General features: G+C 36.6%; 1 protein-coding gene across 1 annotated transcript in view; it reads left to right on the forward strand.

Annotated features, from left to right (window-relative positions):
- Positions 1-651: 651 nt before the first annotated feature.
- The window catches only part of LOC139119667 (neuronal acetylcholine receptor subunit beta-3-like), a 60447-nt gene continuing 42909 nt past the window's right edge, over positions 652-18189 (forward strand). The window contains exon 1 of the mRNA XM_070683493.1: positions 652-803. Coding sequence (XP_070539594.1) covers positions 704-803 — 100 coding nt within the window. The 5' untranslated portion in view covers positions 652-703. The remainder of the gene's footprint in view (positions 804-18189) is intronic.

Genomic DNA, 18189 nt, shown 5'->3' on the forward strand with positions numbered 1-18189 from the left:
ACTCGTCTTCTTCCATAGCTAGCTACCACAGTTCACATGTAAGGTAGAATTGCCACAGAAAGTAAAGTAAGTGGTTTAACATTATGCATGTCACTCGCCTACATGATAATTACACCTAAAACGGACTGATAGACGCATACTGCAGGTATGCACCTTATCCATACTGCTGAACATTCTTATTGTTATGCCTTGGTCCTTAGTTTTCTCCCGATTTCGCGCGTGTACATAATATACACGTATTATCGAAGAATTGTTCTAAATTTGGTGATTTTATTTTTGGCTTCCAGTCCTCATACCGAAAATTTGCTCTTTCAACATACATCCCTAGCTTGATGATCAATATTAGTACTTTGTTTGGAATCAAAGCCAACTTAGGTGGACCTATCATCTCACATTTTGACTGAACGATGCCGCTAATGACAGCTCCGAGTAACGCCGTATATCAAACTCACCACTTTAATACGATCATCTTGTGATTGAATTATTACTTCATCGGCCGCGCCTTGGCACAGACGATGTGAAAAACACGTTGATCGTCAGCAACATGAGATGACCCTTTAACTTCGTGGAGCCGCATGCTCATTTAATATTCTTCCATCCTCAGGGAGGCTTCCATTGTTCGGGCCGACGAATTTTTTCGTGTGGATTTTTCAGCTTGCGGATAGCGTAGACGTAACGGATTGGCTCGAACAAAAAGTCCAACATGCCAACTGAGATTGTAAAATGGAATTCATCGATGAGAAGACATGTTTTATTGGTTCACTGTCTATCAGTGCTGGGCTTAGTGGTAACGCTCCCAATGGGTGAGTTCAACAACTTTTACTATATTAGCGTAGCGAACGGCCTTTTTCAATTAATTGATCGGTTTTTCAGAACAACACCTGCCAACACTTAGGTTACAAAACACCTGCTCATTCTAGATGGGTAAAGATTGTGTTTCCTGTACAAACTCGATGTTCTATAACTAATCCTACATGTCTGATCAAATCTGCAATCATAACATTGATGTACAAGGCTTTATTTTAAAATATGCCAAAAATTACATCTGAAAACTCTCTAAGGATACTGGACCAGATTAAAGCCGACTTGTTTATTCCATCTTAGACTCATTTTAAAAGAACTTTAGGGTTTTTTTGTTGCCTTTTGGGTTCCACACGATTTTATGTCATTTGCAACTGTCTTGAATCTGCTTATTAAAAAAATCATCTCTCTCTCACAGTCCGTTTACCAAAACGGGAACTCGGAAGGAACCATTCAAAATGCGATACCACTATATTAAAACTATAGGTAGCTGTTTTTGGTACCGCTTAGCTCGTACAAAATTTCAAACGCTTCGTTGGAGAAATCAGGGTGCTCGATCTGTCTCTAATCTCTAGTCTCACAATAAATCGTGGGTTTAGACTTTTCGTGCTCTCTCACACAAATTTATAGGCATAACATATCTCATTGACAAAGTTTAAGAACATCCAGAACATTCAAGTTTCCAAATATTCAGATTTAATATTTCTTGCTGTATCAAGAGTGTTGTTATGGAGATGTTCTGATGATATTCACAAAATGTTTCATTAACATTTTGAGTGAGAGCAATTTGAATTTGAGGTTTATCCCGTAATATATATATATATATATATATATATATATATATATATATATTATATATATAGTATATATTGTATATATTTTATTTATATATTTATATATATATATATATATATATATATATATATATATATATATATACACACACACACACACCATATTTTATTCTCAAATGGCAACTCTGAGAAACTTTTTGAGACATGAGTCTGAACAAAACTTTTAGACGTCGATATTCTACACGAACACACGATCAAGCGAGGTCCTTTCCTCTCTCTTAATCTTTTAAATATTTGCTTCAAGTTATTTGCATCGTATTCTAGGATTTTCTAATCAGCGTTTACATCCTCTACTTGCAATGTGCTACGTGCAGTAAAGTAACTTTCGCAAACGAAAATATTTTCCTTCTTAATTTAATTATAGTCGAAAACTTTTACGGTCATAAAGAGTGAATTGTATTTTTAATACCGGAACACTCTACAAAGGAACTTGTGTCGCCAAGGTTGGTAAACGCGATGTACCAATGGACGGTTAAACGCAGACATACATAGTAGCAGGCTTATATAGATAGACAGAAACAAGCAGAGAAATACTTACGCTCATGGACGTATGAAACACTTCATTACAGCAATACACTTGTTCTGAATCAAAGTAAGAGTTTCCCCACTGAGCATTGGCGATATAATTGGATAAATAATTGATTAATATTATGCCTGGAGTCCGTCATAGAATATGTTCCATGCCGCTGCTCGATCATATCTCAGATAAGTTGGCTCAAGGACGAGCGTTTTGAACTTTGACTTGAATTCGAATATTTCGAGCGAGTGAAGTCAAGCCAATTCACAAAATGATCTGTTGGTACATGTATAAGATTAGAACCTAGTTCGAGGACATCGAAGTGTTAGATGATGGCATGATCAAATATTTCTGGTGGGGTTCATAAATTCAACAAGTTAAGATAAGTGCAGTAAGCAAGGCAATATATTGAGAGACACAGAGAGCCAGAGGATTTCTTTCGGCAATTGTGATGAGACTTTGGCTACATTCAGCAATTTGATACGACGCTATAGAGCCATGTTAGGCACTGTACGACGCTATAGAGCCATGCCAGGCACTGTACGACGCTATAGAGCCATGCCATGCCAGGCACTGTACGACGCCATAGAGCCATGCCAGGCACTGTATAGTGTAGTTTGGCGGACATAGTGTTTTAATACATAAAAGTGAGAACAGTTTGCATGGAAAGATATATAACAAAAACCCTATCGACGTGGTCTGAATGTAGGTTTAACAAAATTATCACTCTCAGACAAAGGTGTCCGTTGTCACGTGCAAGGTGTATTAGCTTTTGTGCTCAAGAATTGCACACGTCACTTTCTATATTATTGAAAATGCTGATACGACCGACAATTGATTACACCTTGACTATCGGTAAATATGGTAATGTAATTGATAAGTGAAAAACAAAACAAATCAACGGAAACGATTTAAGCATCCCGTATCGTTAAGAGTACCCGTGCAGACATGATTCTCATAAAGCGAAAAATATTGTACGATATTCGGGGCGGTAATTGGATAGATCACTCAAAGTATACCCAGTCATTGAAATGTTTCTCTTCTGCCGCTAATAAAATGCATTTACTGGTCATTGAATTGCATTTAACGAAAAAATTATTTTAAAAACCGTACCAGCATCATTTCAGACTAAACAATGTAATCATAAGATTAACTTTTGCCGAGGATGTTTTATTTCAGCGTGTTGGCATAGAGAAAATGCAATGTCAGCTTCAATACAGAGGAGATACAGAGTTGATTGTTCCGTTAACAATTACAGTCCTTTTAAAGCCGAACATTATCAACAACACCTTTCCTGTAGTATCTATTCAACTCCGATAAAGTTTGTTGACATTGCACAGTTCACTGAGAAGCACTGTCATTGTTACGACCAAGACCAATTTTGCATGATCATATCACAGATATTCCGTTTCTCGCCTGCATATCCCCTCTTTCTGTTTAATGGTAGACCTGAAACTAGCTAAAAATTTTACTTATTTATGTTTTGTATATTGGTCCAAGAATTTCACGGTCACTAGTCAACAACAATTTAAATTCTAACATCAATCATATTGACTTAATTTCATTCGTATTGCTACCAGTTTGTGATATCAACGTAATCTCAGAGTTATTTTAATGCAGATATTACGTTTTTCCACGCAGGTTGCGCATATTTCATTTTCTAGTTTATTGCGGAATTCTAAATCAAATTACCTCCTCATGGGAGAAATCTAAGTTCTGGGAGTTGCTTAGTTTTAACCTTCATATTTCATATCGCAGGGCACATTGCAAAGTAACTGTAATTAAGTGTAGCAATGTAAGGGTCTTTTCCCAATCTTTCTATGGTATCTACTTCCACGGTCATCACCTCGCTACACCTGTCTCTCTGCAGCGTTGAAGACCACGGAAGTAAAACCATAGAAGCGCGTACTAAAAGACCAACACATACTGTTGGAGAAAGTATTTAATCATAGACAGTCGAGACTGTCTATGATTTAATCAAATTTGAGTAATGTCGGCATTATATGCACGTTTAACCGGTAATTCATAGTACTATTAGTATCATTCGTAATTTATACTGTTATTGCAAAGGGGGGTCATTTTGTCAAACTTGTTCAGAATAAATAAGGAATTACAGTCGTGATGGCTTTGAATAGAACGGTATTAAGATGCACGCACATATATGTGGGCATCAGAGCACAACAAAGTAATTCAAAACAGTGGCCATAAAGAGATGCGGGCAAAGCTCATCAGATCGGAACTTTACCTAGAGAATGCAGTAACTACATTATTTGTTGAAGTGAAAAGAAATGACTTTGGTGAAAACTGAGCAAAATTGTTGTTAGATTTGACCGATTATTGTAAGGATAGAAAATGATGACATTTTAAACGTGGGTACATTGATCTATAATTTTGTCAGTACGGGTCATATCGTAATTTCATGGAAGCATTTTCGACGTATCAACCTTAATCCTTAACCTGTATTGCATTTACGAATTTTGTGCAATATGGCCTCATACCTCTAGTTCTACATGGTAAAAAATACATGCTAGGTCACTAGTAATTATGATTACATGCTATGCTCTTACTGGAATTCACCGTAATGTTCATTGAATAGATGGCCGTGTATTATCAGAGGTTATTAACTTAAGGAAAAATGACTGAAAAGTAAAATCGTATATGTTTCTGGCACTCTTTGCTACCATGGGATGCACTTATCAGTTTGTACATGGACTACTGTAGTTCAATTTTTCAACGCGTGCGCGAACGCTGGTTCAGAGAAGTGCATGTGACAGTCTTTCAATATAATCTACAAACAGTGCTGTACTACTTTTTAATTTTTTATGTCTTAGCGTTATTTGCATTGTTTTAATAGAACGAACTACCAGTATACAGGAACTCAGGTTATCATACAGGAGAATTGGTGTCTATCCTTACGTCTGGTCACTTTAGTGTGTAAAAATTGTGTTCACTACCCGGGCACAGTCTGCCAATCGGCTAAAACCTGTACCAAGCCCCGTGATCGTTTGGAAAGACTGATGAGATGGCAGCAATACCTGCTCAAACTTTGTCGACTTTATTACGCTAGAAGGTAAAGGATGAACCATTTGATATTTGGGATAGTAAAACAGGGGCAAATTCACTGAGCTGAACTTTTGCTTGTGTTAAAGTGGCATAATCCGGACACTTCGAAAATTTTAGAATTTGACAGGTATGCATACTATGTAAATTCCGCAAACTAATGTTTCGAGTCTTAGAAGGTGAAAACAACGTCGTTAGTCCTAATTCAAACCAATTTATCTCTAAGGACGTATGTATGCGGTAACAAATTACCCATCAATGAAAACAGAGTTGCGTCATAAGCACTGTCAACGTTAAGTGATGTCAATATAACGATGGGTTGGCCACGGCTGGCTAAGAAATCAGGACAAATTGTTCTCGTGTGCAGAAAACAAAAAAGTTCGCTGAATCCTTCCATGATCAAATTTGTTCGTTCCCACAAAATCTTCATTCAAAATTCAAAAAATTATCTTCATTTTCAAGTGCCACCATAGGGACAGTTGAAATGTCCGTTCCACGAGTGGGGTAGGGGTAGGTACTGGGTAAAATGCTTGATATACAATAATATATACACATATACTAATTCTGTACATTTGTCAAATACGTTAAGTATACGCGAACGTATAAAAATAAATGTACAAGTACAGTATACACTTGGTGTGCTAAGATCTGCATTAGAATATACGTAGGCGCTTGTGCTGCAGAGATATACGTTACGCATATCAACGTATTGAAATATTCCAGACACAACGATATATGTCACGTATACCACTAATGTTGTGTTCAATATACGTCAATATACGTCAATAAGTAGGACGTATATCAAGCATTTTACCCAGTGAGGGGTGTCATGGTCTCAGCAGAGGAGCTTGTTGTTATTGTTTATGTTAGTTTAAAGCCCTTCTAACCAATTTAAAAGCATCAAACCAGTGTTTGTGTAGATGCCATTACTTGACTTACACAAACAATTCCATAAATATACAACGTGACAATGGAAAGAAACAAAACCTTTTCAAACAAAATTTCCAAGCATTTTTTCCATACAAAATTGTCATATTTAAATCTACAGATGTAAGAGTTGGTGATTCATAACATGACCTTGCTGGACTGAGCAGCAAAGTTTGCTGTCTATACTGATGACACTTTTGTGAATATACTTATGTTATCCTGAATCTTGGAAATGAAAAACTGGTTGTTCTCAAGATCTGTATACCAATTTTTTTAGATTCACTACGCACCAGCAAGGGTATAACCACAGTCCGTGTATGGGGGACTGTGGGATAACAGTGCATGGATACCCTTGCTGCTGCGTCCATTGCTGACTTTGACAAAATTAGTCCGTTGATAATCTCGAGATAGCGTCCACGTCCTTTTGGCGCATTAGGCAGTCATCAGATAATAGACGTAACACAGTGATAAAATTTCGCGAAGGAGAAAGAGAAATCTTTACAAAACAAGTGCTAACATAAGACCAAGACACCAAAAGGTGAGTAGTATAATTTTTTATTGGCAATACATACCATAGTCGACCGTATTAAAATAAAACAAACAACAGCAACAAGAAACTTTATTGAGTCTAAGAGACCCCTACCCTCGCCTCCACCCCTGGGGACGGACATTTTAACTGTCCCGATGGTGCCACAATACTAAATCTAGGCATTTTAGTAACACAGTATTTTTACTGTCTTTCATTTTAACTAAATTGAATTAGGACTCACTACCTCTATTACTTAGGTACGACTGTTGTGATATGTCTGGCAATTGATTCTTGACTATTGCCAACTTTCTTACAGTCATCAGTCATCTAAACTACTCATTTAATGTTGATATTCTCTTTTCCTTTTTCGTGCCTGTATTCAGTCAGATGTGACGTGTTCTCAGCGGACACGTCCATGTTGTTACAGGACGTGCAATGGTTAATTTCATCATGTGACACTCAGCAATGACCCAAATGTGTTAAAGCCCCTGTAGCCGTAATTCTTCAATTGTTGACCTGAAAAAGGCTTTCTATTTTCCATGGGTTTCTTTAAATTCTACAAATTTTAAAGATTACTACTGAAAAATTGGTCAAGTAAATTTAAATTTTAATCTTTATTTTGATTTCCCGCCATTTTTAAAAACTGGTAATATTACAAAGAAAACAAAGCATATGATGACCCAGTGGTAAACATTCAGCTCTATGCATAATATTGGACTACTCTGTTGTTTCTATGAAGATTCCAGTGCATATATGCACACCGTACAGTGTTTTTGTTTTACTTGCATGAGGACACCATTTTATGTTTGGGCAAACGTTTCTTATCAAAAATGCTCAAAATTGCACATGTAGTCATAGTGGACAGTTTATTATACTTGTATAAACACCCCTGAATGAGTACATTCCCGCTAACTTGTTTTAGTTTGGAAGTAAAATCACAAAAATGATGCTAAAAGATACAGCTATTGGGCCTTTAAGGTCGCGTTGCACTTAACCAACTCATCTTTTTTAAAGGAATATTTCTTATAAAAAATGACATGAGAATCCCCTAATACTACATATTTTCAAAGACCAAAGATTTCAAGTACGGTAGTAATAGTATACTCGAAGGATGAAGGAGTATATTGAGGGTAGAAAACTTCAATTTTAGTATTTAATGGTAAACATTCGTTTAAGTGAAAAGCTTGAATTTAATTTCTCATTTCAAACTAGATTAGGTTTTCAAATAATAACAATTATGTTTTGCATTATCTATGCTCATTCTTAAAGGGCAGGGATTGAAAGATCCGGGTGACATTCAAAATAATTGTTAAAATTATAATAAGCAAAATTGAAATGATTATTATTCAAGATATAAAAACGTTATTGCCAAATAAAGTTAGTGTTTTGTAACATAGTATTAAAAAAACAAGATTTGAAAATTTGATAAAATTTAAGCAAGCCAGCCAGAGAGCAGAGTTAATTTATTTTTTGAAATGTTGAAAACGAGAGGAAAAAAGCCAGGAAATTGAGTGATACGTACAAATTGCTTTTACATATCCTATTCACTCAAATTACGACTGGTTGTCATGCTACAGAGTGAACCAAACGAACATTTTAATGTTAACAGATCGATGAAAATTGAATCAATCTTTGCAAAAAATTGTGTAGCCATACACTTTGAAGAACCCGATTAATAAACGTTTGAACATCATCATCATTATCATCATCATCATCATCATTATGCGGGTATGATTCCACGTATTGATAGTACAGGTTTATTTGATAGAACAAGTAGAAGGCGGGCATTGTAAAAGTCGATGAATGGAAAAAACGTATGTCACTCTGCTTAAATTTTGAATCACATTTAGATGTCTTTTAACATGAATTTCGTGAATATTTGGGTTCTTTTAGGACACATTATTCAGTTTTAACTTCCAGACGGCATGGAGAAATTTGAGGGGTATCAATTATTCTCAGAACAATTAGGGTTGGACTACAACAATCCAAAAAGGCATTTTAGGGGATACACAAAAACAAAAATGATTGAACAGATAACTGTATTTAATACACAAATATTAAATAAATGAATCTGAGCTATTGTCATGCTATGATTCATATAAAACTTAGTTATACAAGATACGACACCTGGACGTCACTTTAAATGACATGATTATGTTACTAGATCATCCTTGAAAAGTAAGTCATATGATCTTTGTCTAATAAGGGAGTACTCCTTTCAACAAGTAACATGCACCTTCAGAAGTCAAGCTATTTCAATTACTTTACAGTCAGCACGTGCATTGAAAGTGGTCCGCAATATTTCTAATTTGCAATGTGGTGTGTCTGCAATCCCGAAATAAGTATATCATTGTCATAATAACAGCACTCAGAAAGTTCAGATTCACGGTTACATTTACTTAATAATATTAATATTTATTGATACTGAATATTTTTAGCTTATTTTGTTTATTTTCTAAAAAATTTTATGAATAAACTTAACATTAAATATACAATAAAAACACTTACTTCAACATAATGCTTCTCATTTTGTACAAGTCTCTATCTATGTAAATATATGTAACGATTATCACAGTTAGCGCTAGCCGTAATACAAAGAGATAGAGAGACAGACAGATTCGATATTATATATTATAGCCCAAACATGGGATTATGTGCCCGAGGGTAGGTGACCATTTGGCTGACGTAAGGAGGGAAATTGGTCTCCTGCCCCGAGGGTACATAGTCCCTTGTTTGGGCTATAATGTTTTTATTACATGCCTCTCTTACATAGGTTTCACTCAAAATATTTAGGTTTATTTGCAAATTATACTCAAATGTTTTATTTCCGTCTTAGACGAAAAACTGTTAAAAATGGAACGATTTTCATCATCAAAAAACGCATTCATATATTTAAGCTACTGTTATGCGGTTTATCATTTTTAATGCAAAATTTTCCTAAATCGGACTTCCAATGCGAAACATGAAATTTCAAGATATTTACATCCAAAAGTTGTCAAGTTGAAAATAGTTCCGGTTCACTTTCAGTCCAGTGATGACTATGCGGCCCGCGATGTCATCGACGAGTTATCATTGAATGCTATGGAGCGTGCGACGTTCGATATACGAGGCATGTAATAAATTGAACTGAAAGTATAATGGAAAACCATGGCAACTGGAGTTAGTTAACCAGACTTGGTTTCCAAATGCGTCTAAGAGTATGGGACACCATTATTGTTCTACATTGGGTAGCTGGAGGAGGGTGCCTCACGTCAGTTTGACTTTAAACTATGAAGCATTTTTCGAATTCAGTTTAAGATATAGTAAGCTTCTGATTGTCGATTTACAGTGTGTGATGAAAAATATCCCATTATAGACTAACAGCCTGAGTTTAAAACCAACTCACGAAAATCCTCCAAATTTCAATGTTTTTGATGAGATTAACATGCCTCCTGGGTACTCGTGTGTGGTCTATTATTCTAAGATAAATGTCCCTCCTTCGTTGTTTGACTAGCAATGAACACATAAAAATGCCTATCTCATTGATCATGTACAACAAGATAACGAGACAATAAAATGATAGGAATGACATTCCTACTCTAATTTGTCGATGTCATCAACCTCTGTCCTTTGAATTTTAATCCATCAGCAAGCTTCGCTCTGTATTCAAACAGAGGAATTAGCAAGAACGGGTTCAAAATCTGTGTAGACTCCTAATTGGAGTTGTAACACTTAATTTAGATATAGTGTCAACGAAAATTGCCTGTGTATTCAAGTCGCCAAGACCAAGTTTACCGCCAACGGGTCAGAAGTAAACTGAAAATAAATAAAGAATTAAATGTTAACAATACCATATTTAGCGGGATCGACGTCATGGCGTTTATAGAGTGTCAATGGCCCTTTTTATAGACATGGCTTTCTCGATTTGAATTCAGTCAAAGTTTAGCTTTAACCGATTAAATCCACCCGAGATCTCTCTGGCGTTAAAACTGGAAAGATTAGTAGGTTGCATCTATGAGATCTGGGATATGCGTAAAAACCATAATTGTTTCATAAGCCCGAAAATCTGAATTAGGTAAATGGCAATGTGGTCCCTGTGAGACTTAACTTATGCACAGTAAGGGCTTTGTAAACCTTGGACTATATACACATCCAATTAATGAGTGTACTCCGATGACCCGAAGTATTCTATTAAACTATTCCCTTTATAGAAAGAATGTAACACTAAAACGCTGCACACGAGAAGGATCTCGATGGGATCAAGAACCACACGTTTAACAGATTATCTGAGGTTTCACCACACTAATTGAAACCTGCTAAAGTGGATACATTCATTCATATATACGATAGTATTTATGATGTAATAACCATTTTGGACTCTGCACGTATGTGTAAGTTCTATAATTATGTAAATTGTGTCTGTTTACATGTTGAAAAGATGAACACCTCTCTTTAGTACGAAAAGTTTGAATTTTTACTGGAGATATACGAATTTAATCCGTTAAAAACAATATTGTTTTGCTCAATATCAAAGCACAGCCCTCTGAATCGTCTGAACATCCATGAGGAATGTTCTGCGATATGAAGGCAAAATTATACTTTGAATTATGATTAGCATAGTGGTGCCGGTGAATTTTGAAATATGAAGTCTAATCTCGAATGATCTGCTCCCCATTCACCATCAGAATCATTTTAAATTATATTACTAAACGTACAGTAACGATGATAGAAGACTTTGCCACCAACTGGCGATAAGAGACGCCGATTTTGAGAGGATTTTGGCCAACACACTCGGTTTAATAGCTGTTTTTACATCGCTCAGTTGAAGTCATCATTTTATCACTTCTAATTTCATTTAAAGTACGTACCGTTATAAAGGAATCGAATTTTTAAGATCTGTTTGTGACACAACCTTCTGATTTGTGTTCTGCGTATATAAGAGCAGAACTGAATGATTCAACACTAGAGGTTCCAAATTAACGCGGCCGCCGACGTCCGATTGTGATATTGAGAGAAATTGACCCTTTAAATGTATATTTTGTCAGGTTTTCATCATCACGATTAACCTACGTAAAGCCCATTATCCTCTGTTTGCTGTTAAATATAAAAACAAAAAAATCCAAACTTTCGGGAATGACAGTTTTCGCTTTGAACGACTTTGACATTTCGAGTCACACAGTATCGCTGTCTCGAAAACGCTGCCCTGTCCCTGTGAACGTGTAAAATATTCAGATTATAGTTGCACGAAAATGTGTTATCACCCTACATTTACATAAACATCGATAACTCATCCCTGAATGCATTCAACAAAAAACACTGGTACCCTGTTAGTTGTGTAGCCTCTATTCAACTAACTCCAGCTGAGCCCAGTTAGAATGCTTTGAAGTTGAAGTCAGATTGTATTTAACGCTCTTATGATCTGTATAGACCAGTTAATTGATTTTGCGCCTGTCAATGGCTTTTGTCTCTCGTGTTTTCATAGCTAGCCTACGAATGCTTTAGCTTTAATGTTACTGTCTACTAAAGGTGTGATACTCAACGTGTACAATGCATTTTAAAGTAGGAGTTCTTTTTGTACACAGTGTCAATGTAGTATTGATGTCGAGGATGAGATATCTTATCTTACTTGTTAGGGTTATCATCCTTTTTCATTACTTTGATAGTGTTCCATTATCAATTGCAAATTACATGTACTAGTCTAAGCGATACAATCCCGGACCCACGAAGATGACTTCAGTTCGGAAAAATGATAAGAGCTATTCATTACAAACAACGGTCGTTTCGGTTGTATCCCGACACTGTTTGTCAAGGACAGTTGTGATGTTCAAGGACGCAATGACATATTGCGTACTTATGCATCAAAACCTTTTCTCTTGATAAAGGTTGCCCAGATGAATTTTTTAAAAATAATGAATTTCTTAAAACTTGTGCACGTTTTCTATTATCTCGCCGAAACGATTGTCCTCTGTTGTTACTAAGGTTGTTGAAATCTAAATTTGATCACGATAGGGTTGAGATCCGACATCGTAAAGACGTGTTAAAAATGACTGCTCTGTCAGACAATTTTAGTAGGCTAAACATCTAAGAATTATTTAAAGATGAAAATGTGACCTTCTTAAGCCGATTATGCCATAAAAATCCAGCTGAATTCTGAACAAAGAATGCTTGGATGACATGTGAAATTAATGACAGGGTAAAGATTATATGTTTATAGTTCAAGTGATAAATGAAAACAGTGTAGCAGCATGTTGTATGGATCACTTGCCGTGAGAGTAGAGTAAACGATCAGTAAATATTACGGTGATCAGATACAAGTGTGTATTGTTTCAGCCTAGTAAATATTACGGTGATCAGATACAAGTGCGTGTTGTTTCAGTCTTGTAAATATATTTTAAGCTTTGTAACTTTTGTGCCTACCAAACGGTTATTACGTCAACATTCTCTTGGAATTAATTTATTATGATTATGACTTATCTCAGTATATAAAAATTAAATGTTCTTGACTTCGATTTACTTTCAGATGATTTTCGAATTTGAAAGTTAAAATATAGAAATATAAATATGTTGTTAGTTGTAGTGCAGAATTCAAGTCACTTTTACAATTAATGATGAGAGGATATTAAGTCACTTCACGTAAGTAAATCGCCACAAATTAAATGGTGCGAACTGAACGCTGTCAAGCTTTGAATACTTAACGAAACGAACATAGGGTTCAAATAGCGTTTATGTGTGTTGTCGGATTCCATCATTCAGAATTCATCTGTTTAAGTCTACGCTGTGTTTCTTGGCACGGATACATCCATTTATCTCGTTCAAGTTTATTTCGAGGACTGTGAGAACGTTTCATCAAAAGAAACAGGAAACGGACGTGCCAGGGATGTTATGGCAAAATTGCAGATATACACAAAGAATATGAAAAATCATCTGCAAGAACGCTGCATCAAAAACACTCGCTCTAAAATACCAACAATCTTTGATAGCATGTGCTGTCACTTTCATTCGGTTTAGTAATGCCAAAATGTCCTCATTGAAGAAAGGCTCAGAGATATTAAAATGGTGTTTGATACGAAGAGGATTTTAAAAACGCTACTGTATTCAACTTCTTCTTCTTCCTAGTCTAGCCACCTTCATCAAATTGAAGATTTTGCTAGTTGTGCGCAACTAAATTTACAATGTAGATAATCACTCATAGAAATGTGCTACTTTGGCTTTGAAATTTTCGAGTGTTTCTGCTGTCAGAATGTCTGGGGTAAATTGTTCCAGTCAATAATAGTTCTTGGGAAAAAGGATTCTCTCCTGTAGTCTGTCTTAAATTTTGGAACCTGGTACGTTCTACAGTGCATGTGTCTTGTTAGCCTATTTGGGTGTTTCAGGAATGTATCGTTATCAATGGCTACTGATTGCGTACTAATTTTAAACAAGTCATTGACAATGACATAGTCCCACTTGTAATAAGAGTATAAGTCTTGATGGGGCAGGGAAATGTGGTCATTAAGAAGTATCACTGGAGTGTATATGTTGAGATCTATGGGCACATAGGTCTATGTCGTTGTTCCCAATTTGAAACACATGAGGCATGTCTAAGTTATGATTCTAAATCGGGAAAAAAGATCAGACCTCTAGCTGTATTGGCCAGCCAAGAAATACATATGCGCATAATAAATGAGGTACAAGATGTGACATCTTAAGGTCTAATATCCTATCAAAATTGGAGGGTATAGAACTTGTGGTTACTGAGTTATGCATATATATGTATAATCAAGGTCAAAGGTCATCGAGGTCACGTGACATTAAAAAAAATTGTATTGCTAATTAATCCCTATATGCCAAAAATCAGACCTCTAGCTCTATTCGCTTGCCCAGAATTAGATATGTGCATAATTAATGAGGTAAAGCGTGTGTTGTCATAAGGTCTCCCATCCTACTAAATATAAAGGACATAGCACTTGTGGTTACTTATTTATTGACATAAACGTATATTTTAGGTAAAAGGTCATCGAGGTCACATGACATTTTGTCAAAAAACTTCTATCCTATAGTTATCCCTATATACCAAAAATCAGACATCCAGCTCTATTGGCTTGCTCAGAATTAGATATGCACATAATTAATGAGGTACAGTATGTGGCGTCATAAGGTCTCCCATCATACCATATATGAAGGGTGTAGCACTTGTGGTTACTGAGTTATGGACAAATATGTATATTTGAGGTCAAAGGTCACCGAGGTCACGTGACATTTTGTCAAAATATCTGAGATATCTGCGTGAACGGATGGACGAACGGATGGACGAAAGGATGGACATGACCCAATCTATAAGCTTCCTGGACTTCATCCGTGGGGACTAAAAACTGTCACTGCATCCTTTTTGCAAATATAAATACGATGAGAAACTAGATTTTATTTTTCTTGACCTTATACATGGGAGTCTATGGAGAACTGCCTTATACATGGGAGTCTATGGAGGTGTAAACTAAAAAGTCCTCTAACACGGCCAAATTTGATCGCATTGTGAAACAAATCGACGTGCATCTGTATGGGGTACGGTACTATCCTTGTGCAAAGTTTGAAAGAAATTGACCAGGGCATGTCTGAGATATCTGCGTGAACGGACGGACGGATGCACGCACGCACACATGCACGGACGGACGCACGGACATGACCAAACCAATGCCCCCCCCCCCCGGACGGTGTCCGTGGGGACTAATAACATTGCAAGTCTGGTCTCTTTTCTACATAGTTCTAGGGATTTCCATTGTAGTTTTTGTAACATATCATTAACACTTCATTGGGAACGGTATTTGTTGAAAACGAAACGAGCAGCACGTAGGTGCGTATTCCAGCATACTCATGTCAACTTGTGCAACATGGCTGAACACTCAACAAATGAATGCAATTATGTGACATTGTTTAACACTCCACGCGTCATCTGTGATGCAGCAGTAACAATTTGTATGGTGTTGACATAGCTGTAGCAATAGCAATAGCAACGGGGGCTGCTATCTGCAGCTCTCTTGCAGGGTTGCGTGTTACTTGTTCATCTTTTCAATTTTTCAATGTTTGACAAATCTATTGTCAATCTCCTCTAGAAGGCAACCGTTTCGGGTCAGCTTGCATATGGCAGAAAATGGACTGACCTCATTTACACAACTGTTCAACAAATTTGCGAATTAGTGTAAAAATAAAATATAGGGAAACAGACCGATCAAAAATAGCTTGCAAAGAGCTACAGACAGCCACAATAGTTGCACCAATAAGGTCATTGTCATTGTTCACATCGGGAACTTAACGGAACGGAATCAGCCTGTGTATGTGGAAGGCTGTTAGTAAAATAGAAAACAAATAGACTCTACGACATGTATGTTCAGTAGACAGCCTATGCCTATACCTGCCATTGTCCAATCAATTTCCCATTGGCTATACTCAGCTGAAATAATTAAAGGTATCATAATTAAATGTCAGAAGTACCATCCATTATGTGGCATCTTTGATTACAACGCTCTGCCAATGTCGGAACGGTCTAACTTATTATTTTTTAACATGTTGCATTTGGTGACCAGCACATTCATGCAGAGGATGACAGATGGGTAGATTGTTGTTGCTGATAACGTTTCTTTAAAATCGCCCATCGTTTATGAGACAATGCTTTACAACAAAGGCATCAGCGCAGAGACGATTTTCGTTAATTCTACACAATTTTAAACATATTTGCTGTTGAGTGTGTGTTTTTGTCGTTTCGAAAATCGGTCGAGTGCTACGCTTTTTCATATGGGTTAGCCAGATGTAAAGACCATTACGTTTAAAGATGTCCAATCCGTGTGTGCTCTTACAGCAAAGGATGTCACAAAACTGAGAGCTCCATGGTATCGTTTCTGTAATTTCGAGACACTTATAACCTTTGACCTCTCAGCTACTTTCCATAACTCTGATTTACACCCATATGCCATGGGTAAATGAACCACTTGGTTAGTCACGGTACACCCATAAACCGACTCGGGTCATTATTATCCAGATTCTTGGCATGGGCGCTGTGGTTCTCCGCTCTCTTCATGCTACTTATGTTCAAGACGGATAGTATACAACGAAGGTCTGACTCAGTGCAACTGATAACTACTGTAGAATTGTACCAGCCCTTAACTGATAATGTTCAAGTTAAAACAACACGATTGGAACTAATTTTGGATAATTGGATAGTGAAGTAATGTCGGTTTAATCTGCAAATGTAAGCTCATCTGCTTTTCTTTTTAGGTTGTACACTTTTTTTATGAGTAATTAGTAATATTGCAACATTCAGCTAAAGGGCACCCAACACTTTTGAGAATTTTGAACAATGTGGAGATCCAATTCTCTAAAATTAGTTCCAATCATATTAAACTTAAATCGTACAGCAAACGTTTACTGCAATCATTGACATGAAGTGGGTTGCATAAAACTAATTCATCATAGGGCGCTTCATCAAACTAATTTATACATGTATACTTTCACATATTATCTACACGAAGTAGGGCCTATCGCTTTGCTGTCGTTTAACGTACACAATAATAAATATTCCATCTGACGAGATGTTAAGGAACTTACATCGATTCTACACGTTCATTATATTATTCCTAGCGACTTTTATTAACAAGGGAAAGACGAATGTTAACATGACCTACCCATCAACGCAGAGAACGTAAGGCCCAATCGATACCAAGGTAGAAAACCCAGTGAGCAAACGCTCGAATTTTTATTGCGGCAATGCTGGATATTCACACATCTTTTATAAAGCTCGACCGATTGTGACGAGAATGTTAATCATATTGTGGATATGATGGCGAGAAATGTTGATGTTAATTTAAAGGTGATTTGATCACATTACTAGTTTGTTTATTGACAGTAAAATATCCAAACATTAAAGTAATTATGTCCTTTGTACAAAGGACATAACTAGCCACCTCGTTCACGGCAAACTTGTAGATTCCAACAAAAACCTAACTGAGAGTCGGCCAGGCCGTTTGGTATTAGCTTGCATCGGGCATTCCATCAGGCGGTGGTCCATGAAATTCGAATTTAAATATAAACCTCGTGTATGTTTTTAGAATGCATAAACACATGCCGCGAAATAATAAGGTGACAGCTGATTTAACCTATCAGCTAGTCTTCACGATCTGCCGTCTCTCTCGATTATTTCAATTCTTTGCGCACGTGCGAATTCTAAGAATTTTGCCGATCATATCGCGATAACCATTAAATTATGAGATGGACTCAAGCTAGCTTTACCGAGACCTGATATTCTATATCTGGGAAGAATATTGAGAGAGCATCTTACTCACTCGGACAGCTCATTTAAAGGTGGCTTTTGTTACAACTTGCTATTTTCAACGGCATTGAAGATGGGATTTGTCGCTTCTGTGTCTGTATGGGTTTTGCTGTTCGTGCAACACTCTCTGCAGCTTGGGTTCGGTGAGTACATCTGTCAGTACTTACCATTTTCAACAGATATTGACAGAAAACGCCAGAAGCTCAAACCCAAGAGCTTCAAA

This window comes from Ptychodera flava, chromosome 20 (assembly GCF_041260155.1).
Source record: "Ptychodera flava strain L36383 chromosome 20, AS_Pfla_20210202, whole genome shotgun sequence".
NCBI classification, from domain to species: domain Eukaryota; kingdom Metazoa; phylum Hemichordata; class Enteropneusta; family Ptychoderidae; genus Ptychodera; species Ptychodera flava.